Below are 22,298 nucleotides of genomic sequence, written 5' to 3' on the forward strand. Positions count from 1 at the left end.
TTAGGGATGCCTAATATTTTTTTGTGAGGTGAAGTGAATTATATTTATACAGCACTTTTTTCGGCAGACTCACAGTACTCTACATAGTGAAACCCACAAGCTGCTTCTATTAAGGATACATTTACACCACAATCACACCACATATCTAGAACTAAAACTTTATTATTGTTTTACTTTTACATTTAACTGTAGTTTGCCAAAGTGGATTTGACAAACTGTCACTTTAGATTTGCTTTGACAATGAACAATATTGATTAGCGCAGGGGTCACCCGTAAGGACCAGATGAGTCGCCCCCTGGCCTGTTCTAAAAATAGCTCAAATAGCAGCACTCACCAGTGAGCTGCCTCTATGTTTCAAATTGTATTTATTTACTAGCAACCTGGTCTCGCTTTGGTCGACATTTTTAATTCTAAGAGAGACAAAACTCAAATAGAATTTGAAAATCCAAGAAAATATTTTAAAGACTTGGTCTTCACTTGTTTAAATAAATCGTTTATTTTTTTACTTTGCTTCTTATAACTTTCAGAAAGACAATTTTAGAGAAAAAGATACAACCTTAAAAATTATTTTAGGATTTTTACACACCTTTTTAAATTCCTTCTTCTTCTTTCCTGACAATTTAAATCAATGTTCAAGTATTTTTTTATTATTATTGTAAAGAATAATAAATACATTTTGATTTAATTCTTAATTTTAGCTTCTGTTTTTTCGCCGAAGAATATTTGTGAAATATTTCTTCCAACTTATGATTAAAATTCCCCAAAAATATTCTGGCAAATCTAAAAAATCTGTAGAATCAAATTTAAAAGTAATTTTAAAGTTTTTTATATTTCTTTTAAATTTTTTGTTCTGGAAAATCTAAAAGAAATAATGATTTGTCTTTGTTAGAAATATAGCTTGGTCCAATTTGTTATATATTCTAACAAAAAGCAAATAGGTTTTTAACCTATTTAAAACATGTCATAAAAATTCTAAAATTAATCTTAATCAGGAAAAATTACTAACGATGTTCCATAAATTATTTTTTTTATTTTTTCAAAAAGATTCGAATTAGCTAGTTTTTCTTTTCATTTTTTTAGGTTGAATTTAAAAGAGTCGTAATTGAAGATAAAATATGTTTCAAAATCTAATTTTCTTTTTTTTTTTGTATTTTCTCCTCTTTTAAACCGTTCAATTAAGTGTTTTTTTTCATCATTTATTCTCTACAAAAAACCTTCCGTAAAAGGAAAATAATGTATGACGGAAAGACGGACAGAAATACCAATTTTTTTGTATATATATATATATATAGATTTATTTATTAAAGGTAAATTGAGCAAATTGGCTCTTTCTGGCAATTTATTTAAGTGTGTATCAAACTGGTAGCCCTTCACATTAATCAGTACTCAAGATTTAGCTCTTGGTTTCAAAAAGGTTGGTGGCCCCTGGATTAGCGGTATAAAAGTTATGTTAAAAGATTTGGAGATATCTAATATCAAGCCTGAGATAAGGTGCCATTTCCATTTTTATTTCATTAATGCAATATTTCATAAAAATAATGGATATGACATTCAAATAAATCCTGAATGAAATGAGGCAGAAAGAAGTCTAATATATGCTTCCTGTTACACACATAAAACACTAAGTATTCAACCCAGAAGACTATTAAGGCCATATTTATACTTCATAACAACCGTCTCCGCTTGGGATTGTCTCATGCTGGACTGGACTCTCACACTATTATGTTAGATTTACTATGGACTGGACTCTCACTATTATGTTAGATCCACTATGGACTGGACTCTCACACTATTATGTTAGATTTACTATGGACTGGACTCTCACACTATTATGTTAGATCCACTATGGACTGGACTCTTACACTATTATGTTAGATCCACTATGGACTGGACTCTCACACTATTATGTTAGATCCACTATGGACTGGACTCTTACACTATTATGTTAGATCCACTATGGACTGGACTCTTACACTATTATGTTAGATCCACTATGGACTGGACTCTTACACTATTATGTTAGATCCACTATGGACTGGACTTTCACACTATTATTGTTAGATCCACTATGGACTTGACTCTCACACTATTATGTTAGATCTTCTATGGACTGGACTCTCACACTATTATGTTAGATCCACTATGGACTGGACTCTTACACTATTATGTTAGATCCACTATGGACTGGACTTTCACACTATTATTGTTAGATCCACTATGGACTTGACTCTCACACTATTATGTTAGATCCACTATGGACTGGACTCTTACTATTATGTTAGATCCACTATGGACTGGACTCTAACACTATTATGTTAGATCCACTATGGACTGGACTCTCACTATTATGTTAGATCCACTATGGACTGGACTCTCACACTATTATGTTAGATCCTCTATGGACTGGACTCTCATACTATTATGTTAGATCCGCTATGGACTGGACTCTCATACTATTATGTTAGATCAACTATGGACTGGATTCTTACTATTATTTTAGATCTACTATGGACTGCACTCTCCCACTATTATGTTAGATCCACTATGGACTGGACTCTCACACTATTATGTTAAATGCACTATGGACTGGACTCTCACTATTATGTTAGATCCACTATGGACTGGACTCTCACACTATTATGTTAGATGCACTATGGACTGGACTCTTACTATTATGTTAGATCCACTATGGACTGGACTCTCACTATTATGTTAGATCCACTATGGACTGGACTCTCACACTATTATATTAGATCCACTATGGACTGGACTCTCACTATTGTGTTAGATCCACTATGGACTGGACTTTCATACTATTATGTTAGATCCACTATGGACTGGACTCTTACTATTATGTTAGCTCCACTATGGACCAGACTCTCACTATTAAGTTAGATCCACTATGGACTGGACTCTCACTATTATGTTAGATCCACTATGGACTGGACTCTCACACTATTATGTTAGATCCACTATGGACTGGACTCTCTTTATTATGTTAGATCCACTATGGACTGGACTCTCACACTATTATGTTAGATCCACTATGGACTGGATTCTCACTAGTATGTTAGATCCACTATGGACCAGACTCTCACTATTAAGTTAGATCCACTATGGACTGGACTCTCACTATTATTAGATCCACTATGGACTGGACTCTCATTATTATTTGATCCACTATGGACGGGACACTCACTATTATGTTAGATCCACTATGGACCAGACTCTCACTATTAAGTTAGATCCACTATGGACTGGACTCTCACTATTATTAGATCCACTATGGACTGGACTCTCACTATTATTAGATCGACTATGGACTGGACTTTCACAATATCATGTCAGACCCGCTCGGCATCCATTGCTTTCGGTCTCCCCTATATGTGGGCGGTCGGCCACATATGCGGTCCTCTCCAAGGTTTCTCATAGTCATTCACATCGACGTCCCACTGGGGTGAGTTTTTCCTTGCCCTTATGTGGGCTCTGTACCGCAGACGTGGTTGTGGCTTGTGCAGCCCTTTGAGACACTTGTGATTTAGGGCTATATAAATAAACATTAATTGATTAATGGATCGAACATACTTTTTTTTGCCAGATGTAGCAAATGGGTCATGTCATTTAAACATTAGTCCAACAATAAACATGCTTGCTGAAGTCTCCATGACCTTTGTGTGACATGAAGAAGAGGCTCGTTCCTCCCCTGCTGTCGGAAGTGAGTCGATGCAAACGTCTGACGGATGCAATGTTGGGAGGGAACTCATTAAATACTTTTAAAGACCTCTGCAGTCCTCTACAAGTGTTTCTATGGAAAGGAATGCAGTCTAGTTTTCAGTGGTGACATTTTGATCCATACTTATAGGTAGGATAGAATAGAATAGAATGATTAATCGTCATCAAACATGAGAGCAGGATGAAAATACAACAACTATTTCTTGGGTCAATGCGGTGCTTTGTGCACAAGTTCCATGAGTTGGACAAATAATGCGGTTAGACTATGACAGGTTTGTATTTGTCAGGTTGAGTTGATGAAGAACCCCAAGATGCAGAGAAGGAGGCAGGCATTGCGTAAGAAAACATGATTTAATTAAACACTGAAACAAGAACAAACCAAAAGGGTCCCAAAAAAAGGCGCACACAAGGCGGATAACAAACTTGGCTAAGAACAAAAACACTTACTGTGACGCCACAGAACTATGGCATGAACTGAGTGAACAGAAGTAGACAAAGCTACAAGCGACAAGACAATAATCCAGCATCTGACTGGAGGACAAAATCAATCAATCAATGTTTATTTATGTAGCCCTAAATCACAAATGTCTCAAAGGGCTGTACAAACCATTACGACGCCGACATCCTCGGAAGAACCCACAAAAGGGCAAGGAAAACTCACACCCAGTGGGCAGGGAGAATTCACATCCAGTGGGACGCCAGTGACAATGCTGACTATGAGAAACCTTGGAGAGGACCTCAGATGTTGGCAACCCAACCCCCCGCCCCTCTAGGGGACCGAAAGCAATGGATGTTGAGCGGGTCTAACATGATACTGTGAAAGTTCAATCCATAGTGGCTCCAACACAACCGCGAGAGTTCAGTTCAAAGCGGATCCAAGACAGCAGCGAGAGTCCCGTCCACAGGAAACCATCCCAAGCGGAGGCGGATCAGCAGCGTAGAGATGTCCCCAACCGATACAGGCGAGCGGTCCATCCTGAGTCCCGACGAGCGGTCCATCCTGGGTCTCGACTCTAGACAGCCAGTACTTCATCCATGGTCATCGGACCGGACCCCCTCCACAAGGGAGGGGGGACATAGGAGAAAAAGAAAAGAAGCGGCAGATCAACTGGTCTAAAAAGGAGGTCTATTTAAAGGCTAGAGTATACAGATGAGTTTTAAGGTGAGACTTAAATGCTTCTACTGAGGTGGCATCTCGAACTGTTACCGGGAGGGCATTCCCGAGTACTGGAGCCCGAATGGAAAACGCTCTATAGCCCGCAGACTTTTTTTGGGCTTTAGGAATCACTAATAAGCCGGAGTCTTTTGAACGCAGATTTCTTGCCGGGACATATGGTACAATACAATCGGCAAGATAGGATGGAGCTAGACCGTGTAGTATTTTATACGTAAGTAGTAAAACCTTAAAGTCACATCTTAAGTGCACAGGAAGCCAGTGCAGGTGAGCCAGTACAGGCGTAATGTGATCAAACTTTCTTGTTCTTGTCAAAAGTCTGGCAGCCGCATTTTGTACCAACTGTAATCTGTAAAACAGGTTCAAATAGTGACTGGCTGATTGACACCAGGTGTGGCCAGGTGCCAATCAGCCCCAGCTGAGGGGGACACAGCCCTCAGGGAGACAAACAGGAAACAGAAGCAAAATAGGAGTGCTGACAGGAACTAAAGACAAAAAAACAAAGACAAATGCAGAGGAAAAACTAAGACATAGACTAAACTGTCAGGGACAAGCCTGACCGTTTTGTTTAAAGGCCTACTGAAACCCACTACTACCGACCACGCAGTCTGATAGTTTATATATCAATGATGAAATATTAACATTGCAACACATGCCAATACGGCCTTTTTAGTTTACTAAATTGCAATTTTAAATTTCCCGCTTACGGCTAAAAGTCGTCTCTTTTCATCGCGCAATTCCACAGTATTCTGGACATCTGTGTTGCTGAATCTTTTGCAATTTGTTCAATTAATAATGGAGAAGTCAAAGTAGAAAGATGGAGTTGGGAAGCTTTAGCCTTTAGCCACACAAACACGCGGTGTTTCCTTGTTTAAAATTCCCAAAGGTGAAGCTTTACTATGGATCAGAGCAGTCAAGCGAACATGGTTCCCGACCACTTCGGTGAGAAAATTGTGGTAAAAAGTCGCCTCTTACCGGAGATCAGCTGAGCTTGCGCCGTTCGTACAGCTGCCGTGACTTCCCTCAGACACTGGCGTCAACACACCCGTGGACACACCCCTCCGACTATCAGGTACTATTTAACTCACTAAAACACTAGCAACACAATAGAAAGATAAGGGATATCCCAGAACTATCCTAGTAAATGTGTCTAAAAACATCTGAATCGCTCCCAATGCAATCGCCTTTTTTTTTTTTTTTTAACTTTATTTATTTATTTATTTATTTATTTTTCTAGTCCAGGGGTCGGGAACTTTTTTGGCTGAGAGAGCCATGAAAGCCAAATATTTAAAAATGTATTTTCGTGAGAGGCTAATAATATGTTTTAACACTGAATACAACAAAATGCGTGCATTTTTAAGAAGGACTAACATTCTTTAAGTATAATAAGTCTCTTTTTCTTTTTAATAAGATTTTTATTCTGAAGTTAAGCAATAATAATTAAAGTACATCTTAACATTAATGCGACTTCATGAACAGGTATGGTAGAAAACGGTTGGATGGATTAAAATGCATGAGGATGTTTTATATTTTGAATGTTATTTTTAACACTGTGATTATGTTATAGTAATTTTGTATATCTATTATCACACACTTTTTATGCTTAAGGGCCGTTGCTATAGTTATTGTCAATTGTAGTGAAGTGGTATATTTCTTTGTCCATTCTGGTATCAGTGTCTGTGTTTTCGGTAACGGCCTGCTGACTGCCAAGGCCGAACACCGCCGTGACGCAGACAGAGCAGAGAGACAAGGCGATATCACCAGCATCAACACATTTGCATATATTGTGTCTAACTGGAGTTGTCGGGCTTACCCCCTTACCTCAGCGACAGCTTCAGTGATGTTAAAAATGGACCTCCCAAATAAATAGAGGACTTTTACAACGTAGTTTGGATCTGTAACTAGAATACAGCCCAAAACACGTCTCCTCATTGAGACAAATTAAACTCTGTCTCTGCATGATTCCTTGCTTCTCGTCTGTTTAATAAATGTCATCAGTGTTTGAACGTGACAGATTACCGCAGATATATTCATTTCTTATCGTGTTAAGCAATATCAGCTAAGATTTATCTGAGAGATTCAGAAGCTGTCATTAAAAGAGTCACATTTGGCTCTAGAGCCATAGGTTCCCTACCCCTGTTCTAGTCCTTTGCTATCAATATCCTCAGCCACAAATCTTTCATCCTCTCTCAAATTAATGGGGAAATTGTCGTTTTTCGGTCCGAATAGCTCTTGCTGCTAGAGGCTGACATTATAAACAATGTGAGGATGTGAGGAGCCCTCACACCGGTGACGTCATCGTCTGCTACTTCCGGTAAAGGAAAGGCTTTTTTATCAGCGACCAAAATGTCAGGCTTTCCCCTGACAGTTTGACTATGTTTTAGTTTTCCTCTGCATTTGTCTGTTTCCTCTGTGTTTAGTATCTCCAGTCTTTAGTTCCTGTCTAGTGCTCTTATTTTTTCAGCTTCCTGTCTTGTTCCCTGAGTGCTGTGTTCCTCCTCAGCTGCGGCTGATTGGCACCTAGTCACACCTGTTGCCAATCAGCCCGCTCCTATTTGTACCCTCTTCGTCTTGTGTCAGTTGCTGGATCATTGTATTGTCATTCGGACTTGTCGTTGCCATATGTTGCTCTTGTCGTGTGTGTGATTCTTTTCAGCTATTACCTGTCATGCTACATTTTGTCCTGGTCGTCGTAGCGGTAAGCTGCTCTTGTCAGCCATTAGTTATTTCCAGTTTTTCTGTTTGCTATCCACTAGCTTCCATGCTAAAGTTCCTTTTTGTTTTCTAGCTTCCAGTGCTAGCTCCCTTAGTTTGTTATTACGCCCACGTGCGTGCTTTTTGTTTGTTCTTGTTCTATTGTTTAAATTAAATCATGTTTTCCCATCCAATGCCTGCCTCCTTCTCTGCATCATGGGGTTCGTCAACTAATAACTCTGACACAAAAGTTGCGAACTTTATCGTCGATGTTCTCTACTAAATCCTTTCAGCAAAAATATGGCAATATCGCAAAATGATCAAGTATGACACATAGAATGGACCTGATATCCCCGTTTAAATAAGAAATTATCATTTCAGTAGGCCTTTAATGTCATAATTTCCACGGCAACACGTAACAGAATTTGCAGTGTGTGTATGTGTCCCCACATAGTTCAAAACTAATAGTCAAGTACTATCTCACACTTACTGCAAAAAGTAGCACTTATTGATTTTTGTCTATGCCTTATTACACTTGCTTCGTACCTTGTGCTGCATCTTAATACTTTCTTACAGCTCTTTTGCATTCATTTATTGAATGCTAATCAGATTGCCTCTGTGTCCGAATGGAGCTTCATAAATTAACTTGTCTTGCCTTAATCCATTTCCATTCTGGTAGCGAGGCAGCTCTGCAACACAAGTAAATTACAAATTGGTCACTTCTTCCACCAGTTTTATTAAAGCACTTACGCACCATCCAGAGCTGCAATAAGGCCATTTAAAACAAGAAAGAAAAAAAAACTAAGCCGGCAAAAGTTTCAGCTTGCATTGATGGTTTGCATTAAAAAAAGAAAACAATAAAAGAAAGATATTATTTCAAGACGGGCATCATCCGCTACATCAGGGGTCCCGCGTGCACCAGGTAGCCCGTAAGGACCAGATGAGTCGCCCGCTGGCCTGTTCTAAAAATAGCTCAAATAGCAGCACTTACCAGTGAGCTGCCTCTATTTTTTAAATTGTATATATTTACTACCAAGCTGGTCTCGCTTTGCTTGACATTTTTAATTCTAAGAGAGACAAAACTCAAATAGAATTTGCAAATCCAAGAAAATATTTTAAACACTTGGTCTTCACTTCTTTATATAAATTCATTTATTTTTTTAGTTTGCTTCTTATAACTTTCAAAAAGACAATTTGAAAGAAAAAATACAACCTTAAAAATGATTTTAGGATTTCTAAACACATATACCTTTTTACTTTTAAATTCCTTCCTCTTCTTTCCTGACAATTCAAATGATAAATGGGTTAAATGGGTTGTACTTGTATAGCGCTTTTCTACCTTCAAATCAATGTTCAAGTAAATTTATTGTTTTATTTTAAAGAATAATACATACATTTTAATTTAATTCTTCATTTTAGTTTCTGTTTTTTCGACGAAGAATATTTGTGAAATATTTCTTCAAACTTATTATGATTAAAATTCAAAAAAAATATTCTGGCAAATCTAGAAAATCTGTAAAATCAAATTTAAAACTAATTTCAAAGTCTTTTGAATTTATTTTGAAATTTTTGTTCTGGAAAATCTAGAAGAAATAATGATTTGTCTTTGTTAGAAATATAGTTTGGTCCAATTTGTTATATATTCTAACAAAAAGGAAAACATGTCATAAAAATTCTAAAATTAATCTTAATCAGGAAAAATTACTAATGATGTTCCATAATTTTTTATTTTTTATTTTTTTTCAACAAAATTCGAATTTGCTAGTTTTTCTCTTAATTTTTTTCGGTTGAATTTTAAAGAGTCGTAATTGAAGATAAAATATGTTTCAACATTTAATTTTCATTTTTTTCGTGTTTTCTCCTCTTTTAAACCGTTCATTTAAGTGTTTTTTTCATCATTTAATCTCTACAAAAAACGTTCCGTAAAAGGAAAAAAAATGTACGACGGAAAGACAGACAGAAATACCCATTCTTTTTATATATATAGATTTATTTACTAAAGGTAAATTGAGCCAATTGGCTATTTCTGGCAATTTATTTAAGTGTGTATCAAACTGGTAGCCCTTGGCATTAATCAGTGATTAAAATTCAAAATAATTATTTTGGCAGATCTAGAAAATCTTTAGAATCAACTTTTAATCTTCTTTCAAAGTGTCTTGAATTTCTTTTAAAATTTTTGATCTGGAAAATCTAGAAGAAATAATGATTTGTCTTTGTTAGAAATATATAGCTTGGTCCAATTTGTTATATATTCTAACAAAATGCAGATTGGATTTTAACCTATTTAAAACATGTCATCAAAATTTTAAATATTTATCTCAATCAGGAAAAATTACATAAATTCTTTTTTTGAATTTTTTCAAAAAGATTCGAATTAGCTAGTTTTTCTCTTCTTTTTTTCGGTTGAATTTTGAATTTTAAAGAGCCGAAATTGAAGATAAACTATGTTTCAAAATTTAATTTATTTTTTTTCCTGTTTTCGCCTCTTTTAAACCGTGTTTTTTTCATCATTTATTCTCTACAAAAAACCTTCCGTAAAAGGAAAAAAAAATGTACGACGGAAAGACAGACAGAAATACCCATTTTTTTTATATATATATAGATTTATTTACTAAAGGTAAATTGAACAAATTGTCTATTTCTGGCAATTTATTTAACTGTGAATCAAACTGGTAGCCCTTCGCATTAATCAGTGATTAAAATAAAAAAAAAATATTCTGGCAGATATAGAAAATATTTAGAATGAACTTTAAATCTTCTTTCAAAGTCTTTTGAATTTCTTTTAAAATTTTTGATCTGGAAAATCTAGAAAAAAATAATGATTTGTCTTTGTTAGAAACATAGCTTGGTCCTATTTGTTATATATTCTAACAAAATGCAGATTGGATTTTAAACTATTTAAAACAAATTCTAAAATTAATCTTAATCAGGAAAAATTACTAATGATGTTTCATAAATTATTTTTTAAATTTTTTCAAAAAGATTCAAATTTGCTAGTTTTTCTCTACTTTTTTTTGGTTAAACTTTGAATTTTAAAGAGTCGAAATTGAAGATAAACTATGTTTCAAAATTTCATTTTCATTTTTTTCGTGTTTTCTCCTCTTTAAAACGTTCTATTAAGTGTTTTTTCATCATTTATTCTCTACAAAAAACCTTCCGTAAAAGGGAAAAAAATGTACGACGGAAAGACAGACAGAAATACCCATTTTTTTATACATATGGATTTATTTATTAAAGGTAAATTGAGCAAATTGGCTATTTCTGGCAATTTATTTAAGTGTGAATCAAACTGGTAGCCCTTCACATTAATCAGTGATTAAAATAAAAAAAATATATATTCTGGCAGATATAGAAAATCTTTAGAATCAACTTTAAATCTTCTTTCAAAATCTTTTGAATTTCTTTTAAAATTTTTGATCTGGAAAATCTAGAAGAAATAATGATTTGTCTTTGTTAGAAACATAGCTTGGTCCAATTTGTTATATATTCTAACAAAATGCAGATTGGATTTTAACCTATTTAAAACATGTCATCAAAATTCTAAATATTTATCTTAATCAGGAAAAATTACATAAATTCTTTTTTTGAAATTTTTCAAAATGATTCGAATTAGCTACTTTTTCTCTTCTTTTTTTCGGCTGAATTTGGAATTTTAAAGAGCCGAAATTGAAGATAAACTATGTTTCAAAAATAAATTGTCATTTTTTTCCTGTTTTCTCCTCTTTTAAACCGTTCAATTAAGTGTTTTTTTCATCATTTATTCTCTAAAAAAAACCTTCCGTAAAAGGAAAAAAAATGTACGACGGAAAGACAGACAGAAATACCCATTTTTTATATATATATAGATTTATTTATTAAAGGTAAATTGAGCAAATTGGCTATTTCTGGCAATTTATTTAAGTGTGTATCAAACTGGTAGCCCTTCGCATTAATCAGTACCCAAGAAGTAGCTCTTGGTTTCAAAAAGGTTGGTGACCCCTGCCCTACATCTTCCTCAACACAATTACATCTCTGCATCATCATCGTCACAACACACCTGAGGAGAATACAAAGCCGAGCAATTTCATGGCGAGGGCGGCTCCATAATCGGCAGTCATGTTTCACAGGATATTTAGCACAGGTTTATTTCTATGTTGTCGGGCGTTAAGGCGCGATGAGGACACAACAGTTGCAGAAAGTAAAATATCACAGGCATCAGAAGTAGTGTTCATGGTTTATAAACGTCTGCAGAAGGACTTCTTGGAGTGAAAGAATCATTTGCTCCACCACACTATTGCAGTATATTGATGTAAGAACATAGAGCAGGGGTGTCCAAAGTGTGGCCCGGGGGCCATTTACAGCCCGCAGCTAATCGTTTACCGGCCCGCCACACATTCTGCAAAAATTGCAAAATTGGTCCTCTCTTTTTCATCTTTTGAGCAATTTAATTGGTGGCTCGCAAATTTAAATTTTTTTTTAATGCATTGTCCACTTTAACCCCCAGTTGGCAGTAGATTGTTGAATAGCTTAAAAAAAATGTGTTTTGTCGCAATTCCAATTTTGACCACAGTCTCAGTTGATATATAAAGAGGTGATTTCCATCATTTTCAGCAGACTGCATTGCAAAAAGGATTGCTATCGCAACAACACTTCCATCAGGAGGCTAAACTAAACCTGTCTCACGAAGGTCTAAACCAGGGGTGTCCAAAGTGCGGCCCGGGGGCCATTTGCGGCCCGCAGCTCATCGTTTACCCGCCACACATTCTGCAAAAATTGCAAAATTGGACCTCTCTTTTTCTTCTTTTGGGCAATTTAATTGGTGGCTCGCAAATTTAAAAACATGTTAATGCATTATCCACTTTAACCCTCAGTTAGTAGGAGATTGTTGAATAGCTTAAAAAAAATGTGTTTTGTCACAATTCCAATTTTGACTACGGTGTCAGTTGCTATATAAAGAGGTGATTTCCATCATTTTCAGCAGACTGCATTGCAAAAAGGATTGCTATTGCAACAACACTTCCATCAGGAGGCTAAACTAAACCTGTCTCACGAAGGTCTAAACCAGGGGGGTCAAAAGTGCGGTCCGGGGGCCATTTGCGGGCCGCAGCTCATCGTTTACCGGCCCGCCACACATTCTGCAAAAATTGCAAAATTGGTCCTCTCTTTTTCATCTTTTGGGCAATTTAATTGGTGGATCGCAAATTTAAAAAAAAAAATGTTAATGCATTGTCCACTTTAACCCCCAGTTAGCAGTAGATTGTTGAATAGCTTAAAAAAATGTTTTTTGTCGCAATTCCAATTTTGACCACAGTGTCAGTTGATATATAAAGAGGTGATTTCCATCATTTTCAGCAGACTGCTTTGTAAAAAGGATTACTATTGCAACAACACTTCCATCAGGAGGCTAAACTAAACCTGTCTCACGAAGGTCTAAACCAGGGGGGTCCAAAGTGCGGCCCGGGGGCCATTTGCGGCCCGCAGCTCATCGTTTACCGGCCCGCCACACATTCTGCAAAAATTGCAAAATTGGTCCTCTCTTTTTCATCTTTTGGGCAATTTAATTGGTGGATCGCAAATTTAAAAAAAAATGTTAATGCATTGTCCACTTTAACCCCCAGTTAGCAGTAGATTGTTGAATAGCTTAAAAAAATGTTTTTTGTCGCAATTCCAATTTTGACCACAGTGTCAGTTGATATATAAAGAGGTGATTTCCATCATTTTCAGCAGACTGCATTGTAAAAAGGATTACTATTGCAACAACACTTCCATCAGGAGGCTAAACTAAACCTGTCTCACGAAGGTCTAAACCAGGGGGGTCAAAAGTGCAGTCCGGGGGCCATTTGCGGCCCGCAGCTCATCGTTTACCGGCCCGCCACACATTCTGCAAAAATTGCAAAATTGGTCCTCTCTTTTTCATCTTTTGGGCATTTTAATATGTGGCTCGCAAATTAATTTTTTTTTTTTTAATGCATTATCCACTTTAACCCCCAGTTGGCTGTAGATTGTTGAATACCTTAAAAAAAAAGTGTTTTGTCGCAATTCCAATTTTGACCACAGTGTCAGTTGATATATAAAGAGGTGATTTCCATCATTTTCAGAAGACTGCATTGCAAAAAGGATTGCTATCGCAACAACACTCCATCAGGACGCTAAACTAAACCGGTCTCACGAAGGTCTAAACCAGGGGGGTCAAAAGTGCGGCCCGCAGCTCATCGTTTACCCGCCACACATTCTGCAAAAATTGCAAAATTGGTCCTCTCTTTTTCATCTTTTGGGCAATTTAATTGGTGGCTCGCAAATTTAAAAAAAAATGTTAATGCATTGTCCACTTTAACCCCCAGTTGGCTGTAGATTGTTGAATAGCTTAAAAACAATGTGTTTTGTCGCAATTCCAATTTTGACCACGGTGTCAGTTGATATATAAAGAGGTGATTTCCATCATTTTCAGCAGACTGCATTGCAAAAAGGATTACTATCGCAACGACACTTCCATCAGGAGGCTAAACTAAACCTGTCTCACGAAGGTCTAAACCAGGGGGGTCCAAAGTGCGGCCCACAGCTCATCGTTTACCGGCCCGCAACACATTCTGCAAAAATTGCAAAATTGGTCCTCTCTTTTTCATCTTTTGAGCAATTTAATTGGTGGCTCGCAAATTTAATTTTTTTTTAATGCATTGTCCACTTTAACCCCCAGTTGGCAGTAGATTGTTGAATAGCTTAAAAAAATGTGTTTTGTCGCAATTCCAATTTTGACCACAGTGTCAGTTGATATATAAAGAGGTGATTTCCATCATTTTCAGCAGACTGCATTGCAAAAAAGGATTACTATCGCAACAACACTCCACCAGGAGGCTAAACTAAGCTGTCTCACGAAGGTCTAAACCAGGGCTGTCCAAAGTGCGGTCCGGGGGCCATTTGCGGTTAATGGTTTGCACAATTGCAAAATTGATAGTATTGCAAAAATTAAAAAAAACATTTAAAAAAAGTTAAATGAGGTGAAATCTAATGAGTGGAGGCATGGTTAGGGGTGTGGTTGGGGCGGGGGGCGTGGTTAAGAGGAGAGGAGTGTAATTCACCAACTTGAATATTTCATATATATATATATATACAGTATATATATAAATATATATATATATATGTATGAAATACTTGACTTTCAGTGAATTCTAGCTATATATAAGTATTTTATTATATATATAAATACAATAAATTGTTGAATTTCCGACGGCACCTATCAAATACACAGTAATTAAAACACAGTTGTTCTCTTAACTGTACTGTGCTTGCTGGTTACAAAAAAAAAAAAAAACACTTACCTTACACTATTTGAGTATGTTTTGTTCTGCCATTTGCGTACTGGCGAGCGATCTCCGAATCCGGGAACATATCTTTCACGGATTTGTTGTAGACATCCGCAAATGAGAACGGGATGTTGCTTCCAGCTATCAGCGTAGCCATCTTTGTCTCAGCATAAGTTACACCGTAGGGTCTCCATTTGACGAGGTGGCACTTAATACTGGGTTGTGAACGATGCTACGCTGCGGATGCTTTGTGCTTCGCTGACCGTTCTTGACTATGAGTATATCCGTTCGGCCGCCGTGTTCAATGGAGGAGTCTGTTCTACAAAATTTACAGGCAACATACCCCTTCCCCTTTGAACTCTCCTGGATAAACTGACATTTTTGTTTCCATTCGTTCTGGAACTCGCAAGGGTATTTCTTCATTTTGGTCATCGACAGTGTAATATATTGGGTTGGAGTCAATAACCAGACGACGTGATGAAGTTACATCTTTTTACTGTGGGCTTCAGAACAGAATCCCTAATGCATATGTTCCTTGACTGCACTTAAATGTAGAATTCATGTAATAAATAAATAAATGGGTTGTACTTGTATAGCGCTTTTCTACCTTCAAGGAACTCAAAGCGCTTTGACACTACTTCCACATTTACCCATTCACACACACATTCACACACTGATGGAGGGAGCTGCCATGCAAGGCGCCACCCAGCACCCATCATGAGCAAGGGTGAAGTGTCTTGCTCAGGACACAACGGACGTGACGAGGTTGGTTCTAGGTGGGATTTGAACCAGGGACCCTCGGGTTGCGCACGGCCACTCTCCCACTGCGCCACGCCGTCCCTAGAATATATTTATATTATTCATATATTATATATATAATATATTTTATATATTACAGTATTTATTATTATCATTGTTTATTGTGAGCGAACTGTGGTGCTGAATATCACCCAGGGATCAATAAAGTACATTCTATTCAATGTACAGTAGATGGCAGTATGGTCCTGTTTAAAAGGGTCACAACATTGCTGAGTCAGGTCCCATGGAGCTGGGGGGGGCGTGGCCTCCACTTCCGCCTGAATTTCAGGAGATTTTCAGGAGAAAATTTGTCCTGGGAGATTTTCGGGAGAGGCGCTGAATTTCGGGAGTCTCCCGGAAAATCCGGGAGGGTTGGCAAGTATTGTTAGAGTGTCCGCCCTGAGATGGGTAGGTTGTGAGTTCCAACCCTTGGCAAAGACTATAAAAATGGGAGCCATTACCTCCCTGCTTGGCACTCAGCATCAAGGGTTGGGTTGGGCGCGGTCACTGCTCCCCTCACCTCCCAGGGGGTGATCAAGGGTGATGGGTCAAATGCAGAGAATAATTTCACCACACCTAGTGTGTGTGTGACAATCATTGCTACTTTAACTTTAACATAACTTCCACCTTCTTCACCTTATTGATTTCAAACTATCCTGCGGTCCAAATAGCCCAGAAGGGGACTTTTAGTGCGATACTTCAGCCTGCTCAGGCTTCATCGGCACTATGCCAGACTATTGTGGATTTAATAAGCATTTGCTTATTTTTCTGCAAATGTTAGTCGTACCTCCTGCGGTGCGTAATAACCGCTAATGAAAAGGTTCTCATCAGCGGGCTGCAGGCTTCACCGAGCCACAGCCGGTGGTGTAAACCACATTTATTTGAGTGTATATCATTTAGGTTATTACTTTAATTAAGTAAAGGTGTTGCAATAGTGGCTGTTTCGGCAGTGTAAATGATGATTTTGGCTGGGGCTTGCAACCCGTAGGCCTATTTGACAGTAAATATCAACCGTGACATTCAGAGTGATTATCTAATGCTACATTTATTTATCTACATTTACTATTTGTGTCTGCAGGCGTGTTTGCGTTTGGCCTCTTCGCCACGGACATCTTTGTCAACGCAGGCCAGGTGGTCACAGGCGGTCTGTCGCCCTACTTCTTGTCAGTGTGCAAACCCAACTACACCGGCACGGAGTGTCGACTCAACCACCAGTTTATCGTCAACGGCAACATCTGTACCGGAAACCCCATCATTGTGGAGAACGCTCGCCGATCTTTCCCGTCCAAAGACGCCTCGCTGAGTGTTTACTCGGCTGTTTACCTGACGGTGAGACTCTGGAATTGTGTCATGTTTAGGATGACTGCTAAATATGATTACAACTCTTCATACATACAGTTGATCCCCAATATTCAGGGGGGTCTGTGAAACCCTTGACCCGCTTCTCCGATTGTTGTTTTTTTATTTCAGAGCCTTTACTGCATACTTGCCAACCTTGAGCCCTCCGATTTCGGGAGGTGAGGGTTTGGCGGCGTGGTTGGGGCGGGCCGTGGTTAAGAGGGGAGGAGTATATTTATGTCTACAATTCACCAACTCGAGTATTTCATATATATTTCATATATATATATATATATACATGTGTATGAAATACTTGACTTTATTACATATATAAATAAAATAAGTAGTTGAATTTCAGACGACACCAATCAAACACACAGTAACAAAAACACAGTTGTTCTACTAACTGTACTGTGCTTGCTGGTTACTCCAAAAAAAAAAAAACAACACTAACCTTTCACTATTTGAGTAACCTTTGTTCTGCCATTTGCGTACTGGCGAGAGTCACGTGCCGTCAGGTGCGCAACACCTCAAAAATCGTTGGCCAATCAAAAAGCAACCCCATAACGCTATAGCCAACATTCAATCAATCAATCAATGTTTATTTATATAGCCCTAAATCACAAATGTCTCAAAGGACTGTACAAACCATTACGACTACAACATCCTTGGAAGAACCCACAAAAGGGCAAGGAAAACTCCCACCCAGTGGGCAGGGAGAATTCACATCCAGTGGGACGCCAGTGACAATGCTGACTATGAGAAACCTTGGAGAGGACCTCAAATGTGGGCAACACCCCCACCCACTAGGGGACCGAAAGCAATGGATGTCGAGCGGGTCTAACATGATGCTGTGAAAGTTCAATCCATAGTGGCTCCAACACAGCCGCGAGAGTTCAGTTCACCAGGAGATGGCGACAGACAACATAAAATCACTCTATTACAGTCGGCTGTAACTTCCTCGTTCTTCTGCTTCGTCTCCTTGTGTGTGCAGTTTTTCTTATTAAAATCCGTAGATTTTGTAACGTGATTGGGCAGGCAAGCTGTTTATATAGTGGGAAAGCGGATGTGAAAACAGGCTGTCCCCACTCAGGTCTGCATGGAGCTGGAGGGGGCGTGTCCTCCAGCTCCGCTGAATTTCAGGAGATTTTCGGGAGAAAATTTCTTCCGGGAGGTTTTCGGGAGAGGCGCTGAATTTCGGCAGTCTCCCGGAAAATCCGGGAGGGTTGGCAAGTATGCTTTACTGTGAAGCACTGGGACACCATTTTATAAATAAATTAAGGATTTCAAAAATAAGGACTTAATTTACGCCATTAATCACAAAAAATGATCCCATTAATTATGGATCCCCACAGATTGTACTGTACGTACACGCTCCTTTGCCTTAACCCGTGGTTGCCGGGTTGTTTAATTAGTCAGTGTCAGGTCAATACAAACGTCAGTGCAACCTCTGACTCCGGGGATGGGACAGCTGGTGGCCGTGGAAGGGAGAGACCCATGTGGCAGAACTAACCAGGGAGTTGTGGACATATTCCATCCATGGCAATGAAGCGGGTTGCTGGTGGGAAGACGCAGCGTATAATGGCTTCCAAGTTTTGGTTTGTTCGCTCTGTCTGGCAATTCTTCTGTGGAGAAAGACAAACTCGGTGATGCTCCCAGAGACTTGCAGAAAACCTTTCAGACTGCGGATGAAATTTGTGGACCCCTTTCAGAAAACACATCGATTGGGATCCCGTGCAACCGGAACACATGCTGAGTCAAGAGGTTGGCGGTCTCCAGGGACGACGGTAGCCTAGGTAGAACTGAAAAATGTGCCATCTTTGAAAAGCGGTCCACCACGGTAAGAATGACTGTGTTGCTATTGGAATGTGAAAGTCCCGTAACAAAATCCAAAGCGATATGTGACCAAGGGTTGGAGGGGATGGGTGACGGCCTTAAAAGTCCAGCAGGAGCCAGATGAGAAGGCTTATTGCGAGAACAGACGGAGCAAGCGGGCACGAATTCTCTAGTCTCCATTCTCATAGAAGGCCACTAAAAACGCTGCACCAGTAGAAAAACTCCTGAAGCTTGGAGCTGTGTGCCCAGGACAGCACTTTTGAATGAAGCTCAGGTGTAACAAACAGCCGAGTCACAAGACAGGCGGCAGGTGCTGGGGAACGTTTAAGTGTCTACTCCACTTCCTTGTTCACACTCTATTGAAGACCTTTAGAAAATATGCGTACATGGATCAACAGTCTCTGGGGGTGGGGGTGTTGTCCACTGCCTGGGAGTACAATCTATGTAAGGCGTCAGACATGCCGTTCTGGGATCCTGGGAGGTATGTCAGAGATAAATTGAATCAGAACGGGCGTACCGTGCTTGTCTGGGCCTCTGGGCAGAGCGCAGGTATTCCTAGTTCTTGTGGTCAATGGTTCCTGAGAGCCCTCCAGCGAGTACCTCCATTCCTGCAGAGCCAACACAACAGCTAGGAGTTCCCGATTACCAATATCGCAATTGATCTCTGCTGGTGTCAGGTGACGGGAAAAGAAGGCGCAAGGGTGCAGCTCACCAGTGGTGGAGTCACGCTCTGAAAGGATAACTCCCACACCAGAGTCTGAAGCATCAAACGCGTCAAGAACGGTTGACGCAGAATCAGGATGAGCCAAAACAAGAGCAGATGTAAATAGTTATTTGAGTTTAGCAAAAGCCATGTTAGCTTCTGGGGTCAAGTTAAACGGAATCTTAGTCAATGTGAGCTTAGTCAGAGGCAGCACGACCCGACTATAATCCCGACTGAACCGACGATAGAAATTAGCAAAGCCAAGAAATCGCTGCAAAAGCTCCCGAGAAGTAGGAGTGGGCCAGTCCCCCATGGCCTGATTCTTAGCCGAGTCGGGTCTAAGCTGGGCAGTGACAAAAATACAACAGTCTTGTCTGTGATGTTTTGTATCTCTGCATGCCTGACCGACTCTCTGCTCCTTTTCCAGATGTACATTACCAGTACCATCAAGACCAAGTCCAGCCGCCTGGCCAAGCCTGTGTTGTGTCTGGGCACACTTTGCTCAGCTTTCCTTACTGGACTCAACCGCGTATCAGAATACCGAAACCACTGTTCAGACGTCGTCGCTGGATTTATACTTGGATCGGCGGTCGCACTCTTTCTGGTGAGAACAACCGAAATTAGAACCTTTATAAAAGATTATCGTAATATATTGTATTTTTCTCTTTAGGAATAGTTTGTATATTTTACTTGGGCATGGAACTAAATTGGAAATTCAGCTCTCTGGGTAATGGTTTTAGGTTAAGGTGGAATATCTGCTGACGTAGAGGGAAGTTGCCCGTGATTAGATGAAAAAAAATTCAAATCTGCACTCTAAGGGGCTTCATGGTGTAATTGTTGTTGGCTCCTCAAGTGCCACCAGAAGATGGTTGCTAAAGAGGAGGGGAAGAGTGACACGGGAGTATAGAGGAAAAGAAGTCTTACTGGCACACAGCGTGGCTTTAATCAGGGGATTGGATTGTTCCCTTTGCCAAGGTTTTAACCTGCATCCCTCTGTCTGTCAGGAAGATCCTGCAAAGGATATCAGGCGGATTTTCCTCTTGGGGAGTTTGCTTTGGCCTGCTGTCAATAAAGGTCTACACTTCATGTTAATTAAGGCAGAATTTTAGCTGTTGATGTCTAACTCCTTGCTGAAAGTGTCCATGGAAGTCTAGGTAAAATGGATCTGCCAGTGTTCTCAAGAAAGTGAAACAGAAAAGGATAAATATAATATTTGCATTCAAAAGCAGACACTGACGATCACAATTCGGACACAGTTCCGACCAAAGGTATCAAAGGCTCGATTATTGGATGTCTCATGAAGATTATCCAGACCGATTATCCCGTGGTGTTTTTTTCCCTTTCCCCGATCAAAAATCACAGATATGATATTTCATACTTACCTTTAAAAATTATCGAGGAGATCAAAGAACATCCGAGTCATGGACTTCAGGGACTTCAAAGATTTGTTATGGTCAATGTTTCCATACATGCAAGACCTCGGGACGAATGGAGACAGTGTTTCTCTCACTCCGGCTGGAATAACTTATAGCAGCAGTCAACTAAAATGGATGACAAACACGTTGGAAAATATCCAAGTGTTTAAGTCATAGACGTCTAATGACCCTGCGGCCCATTGTGTGTCCACCCACTCCTTTGCCTAGTCAGCACGACTGTGATATTACGCTAAACAAGACACTCCCATCGACCTGTGCTAAGCGAAGCAACAGCGATGTGTTTTATGAAGAAATCCAATGCAAAGAGTGAGCTCTCCTACAGCCTGTTAGGAAGCGACAGACAAACAAAAAAAACGCACCCCCATGCCGATTCATTTATTCATCCGTTCCCTGGGGTTAGTTAGACTGTCTGATAGCACTGTAGCTCACACATTTATGGGCGAATTGTGTATTTGGGATCTGCATAACTTCAAACCGTGGAGGCATTGCAGCAATATTTATAACATAATCTTGCATATACTTCTTACTTCCTCCAAACGATCCAAAAATTGGAATTAAGTGTGACGTCAGCGGAATATCCATGCATGGTGGAAATATACCCAAACATCCTTGCGAGAGTCAGCCTATTTTATTCAATGCCTCTACATCATCTTCCAATGAAGGCCAATGCTTTGTTGTTTTTTTGCTTCAAACCAGCACAACTCACGACACAAACTCTCAGCCTCATCGGAAGTAAAAAGTGCCTTCATTTTAACTTTTATGATCCGTGGCATTTCGCCTTCAACTGTGAAGAAGTTGCCTCAGTTTGTGCAAAGATCATTTTGCTTCAACTACAGATGGATTTTCCCCCAAAAAACAACAAAAAACTACAAACCCCGTTTCCATATGAGTTGGGAAATTATTTTAGATGTAAATATAAACGGAATATAATGATTTGCAAATCTTTTTCAACCCATATTCAGTTGAATGCACTACAAAGACAAGATATTTGATGTTCAAACTCATAAAATAGTTTTTTTTTGCAAATAATAATTAACACGTGCCAAAGTAGTTGGGAAAGGGCATGTTCACCACTGTGTTACATCATCTTTTCTTTAAGAACACTCAATAAACCTTTCGGAACTGAGGAAACTAATTGTTGAAGCTTTGAAATTTGACTTCTTTCCCATTCTTGTTTTATGTAGAGCTTCAGTCGTTCAACAGTCATAATGCGCCACACATTTTCGATGGTAGACAAGTCTGGACTGCAGGGCTGCCAGGAAAGTACCCGCACTCTTTTTTTATGAAACCACGCTGTTGTAACATAT

At 39.1% G+C, this 22,298-nt stretch overlaps 1 protein-coding gene across 2 annotated transcripts in view; it reads left to right on the forward strand.

Annotated features, from left to right (window-relative positions):
• Positions 1–22,298, forward strand: part of plppr1 (phospholipid phosphatase related 1) — a 128,845-nt gene that overhangs the window by 87,988 nt on the left and 18,559 nt on the right. For both annotated transcript variants that reach the window (XM_061876975.1, XM_061876976.1), the window contains exons 5-6: positions 16,757–17,007; positions 19,983–20,159. In XM_061876975.1, the coding sequence (XP_061732959.1) occupies positions 16,757–17,007; positions 19,983–20,159 (428 nt within the window). The remainder of the gene's footprint in view (positions 1–16,756; positions 17,008–19,982; positions 20,160–22,298) is intronic.

This window comes from Nerophis ophidion, linkage group LG17, assembly GCF_033978795.1.
Source record: "Nerophis ophidion isolate RoL-2023_Sa linkage group LG17, RoL_Noph_v1.0, whole genome shotgun sequence".
NCBI lineage: Eukaryota > Metazoa > Chordata > Actinopteri > Syngnathiformes > Syngnathidae > Nerophis > Nerophis ophidion.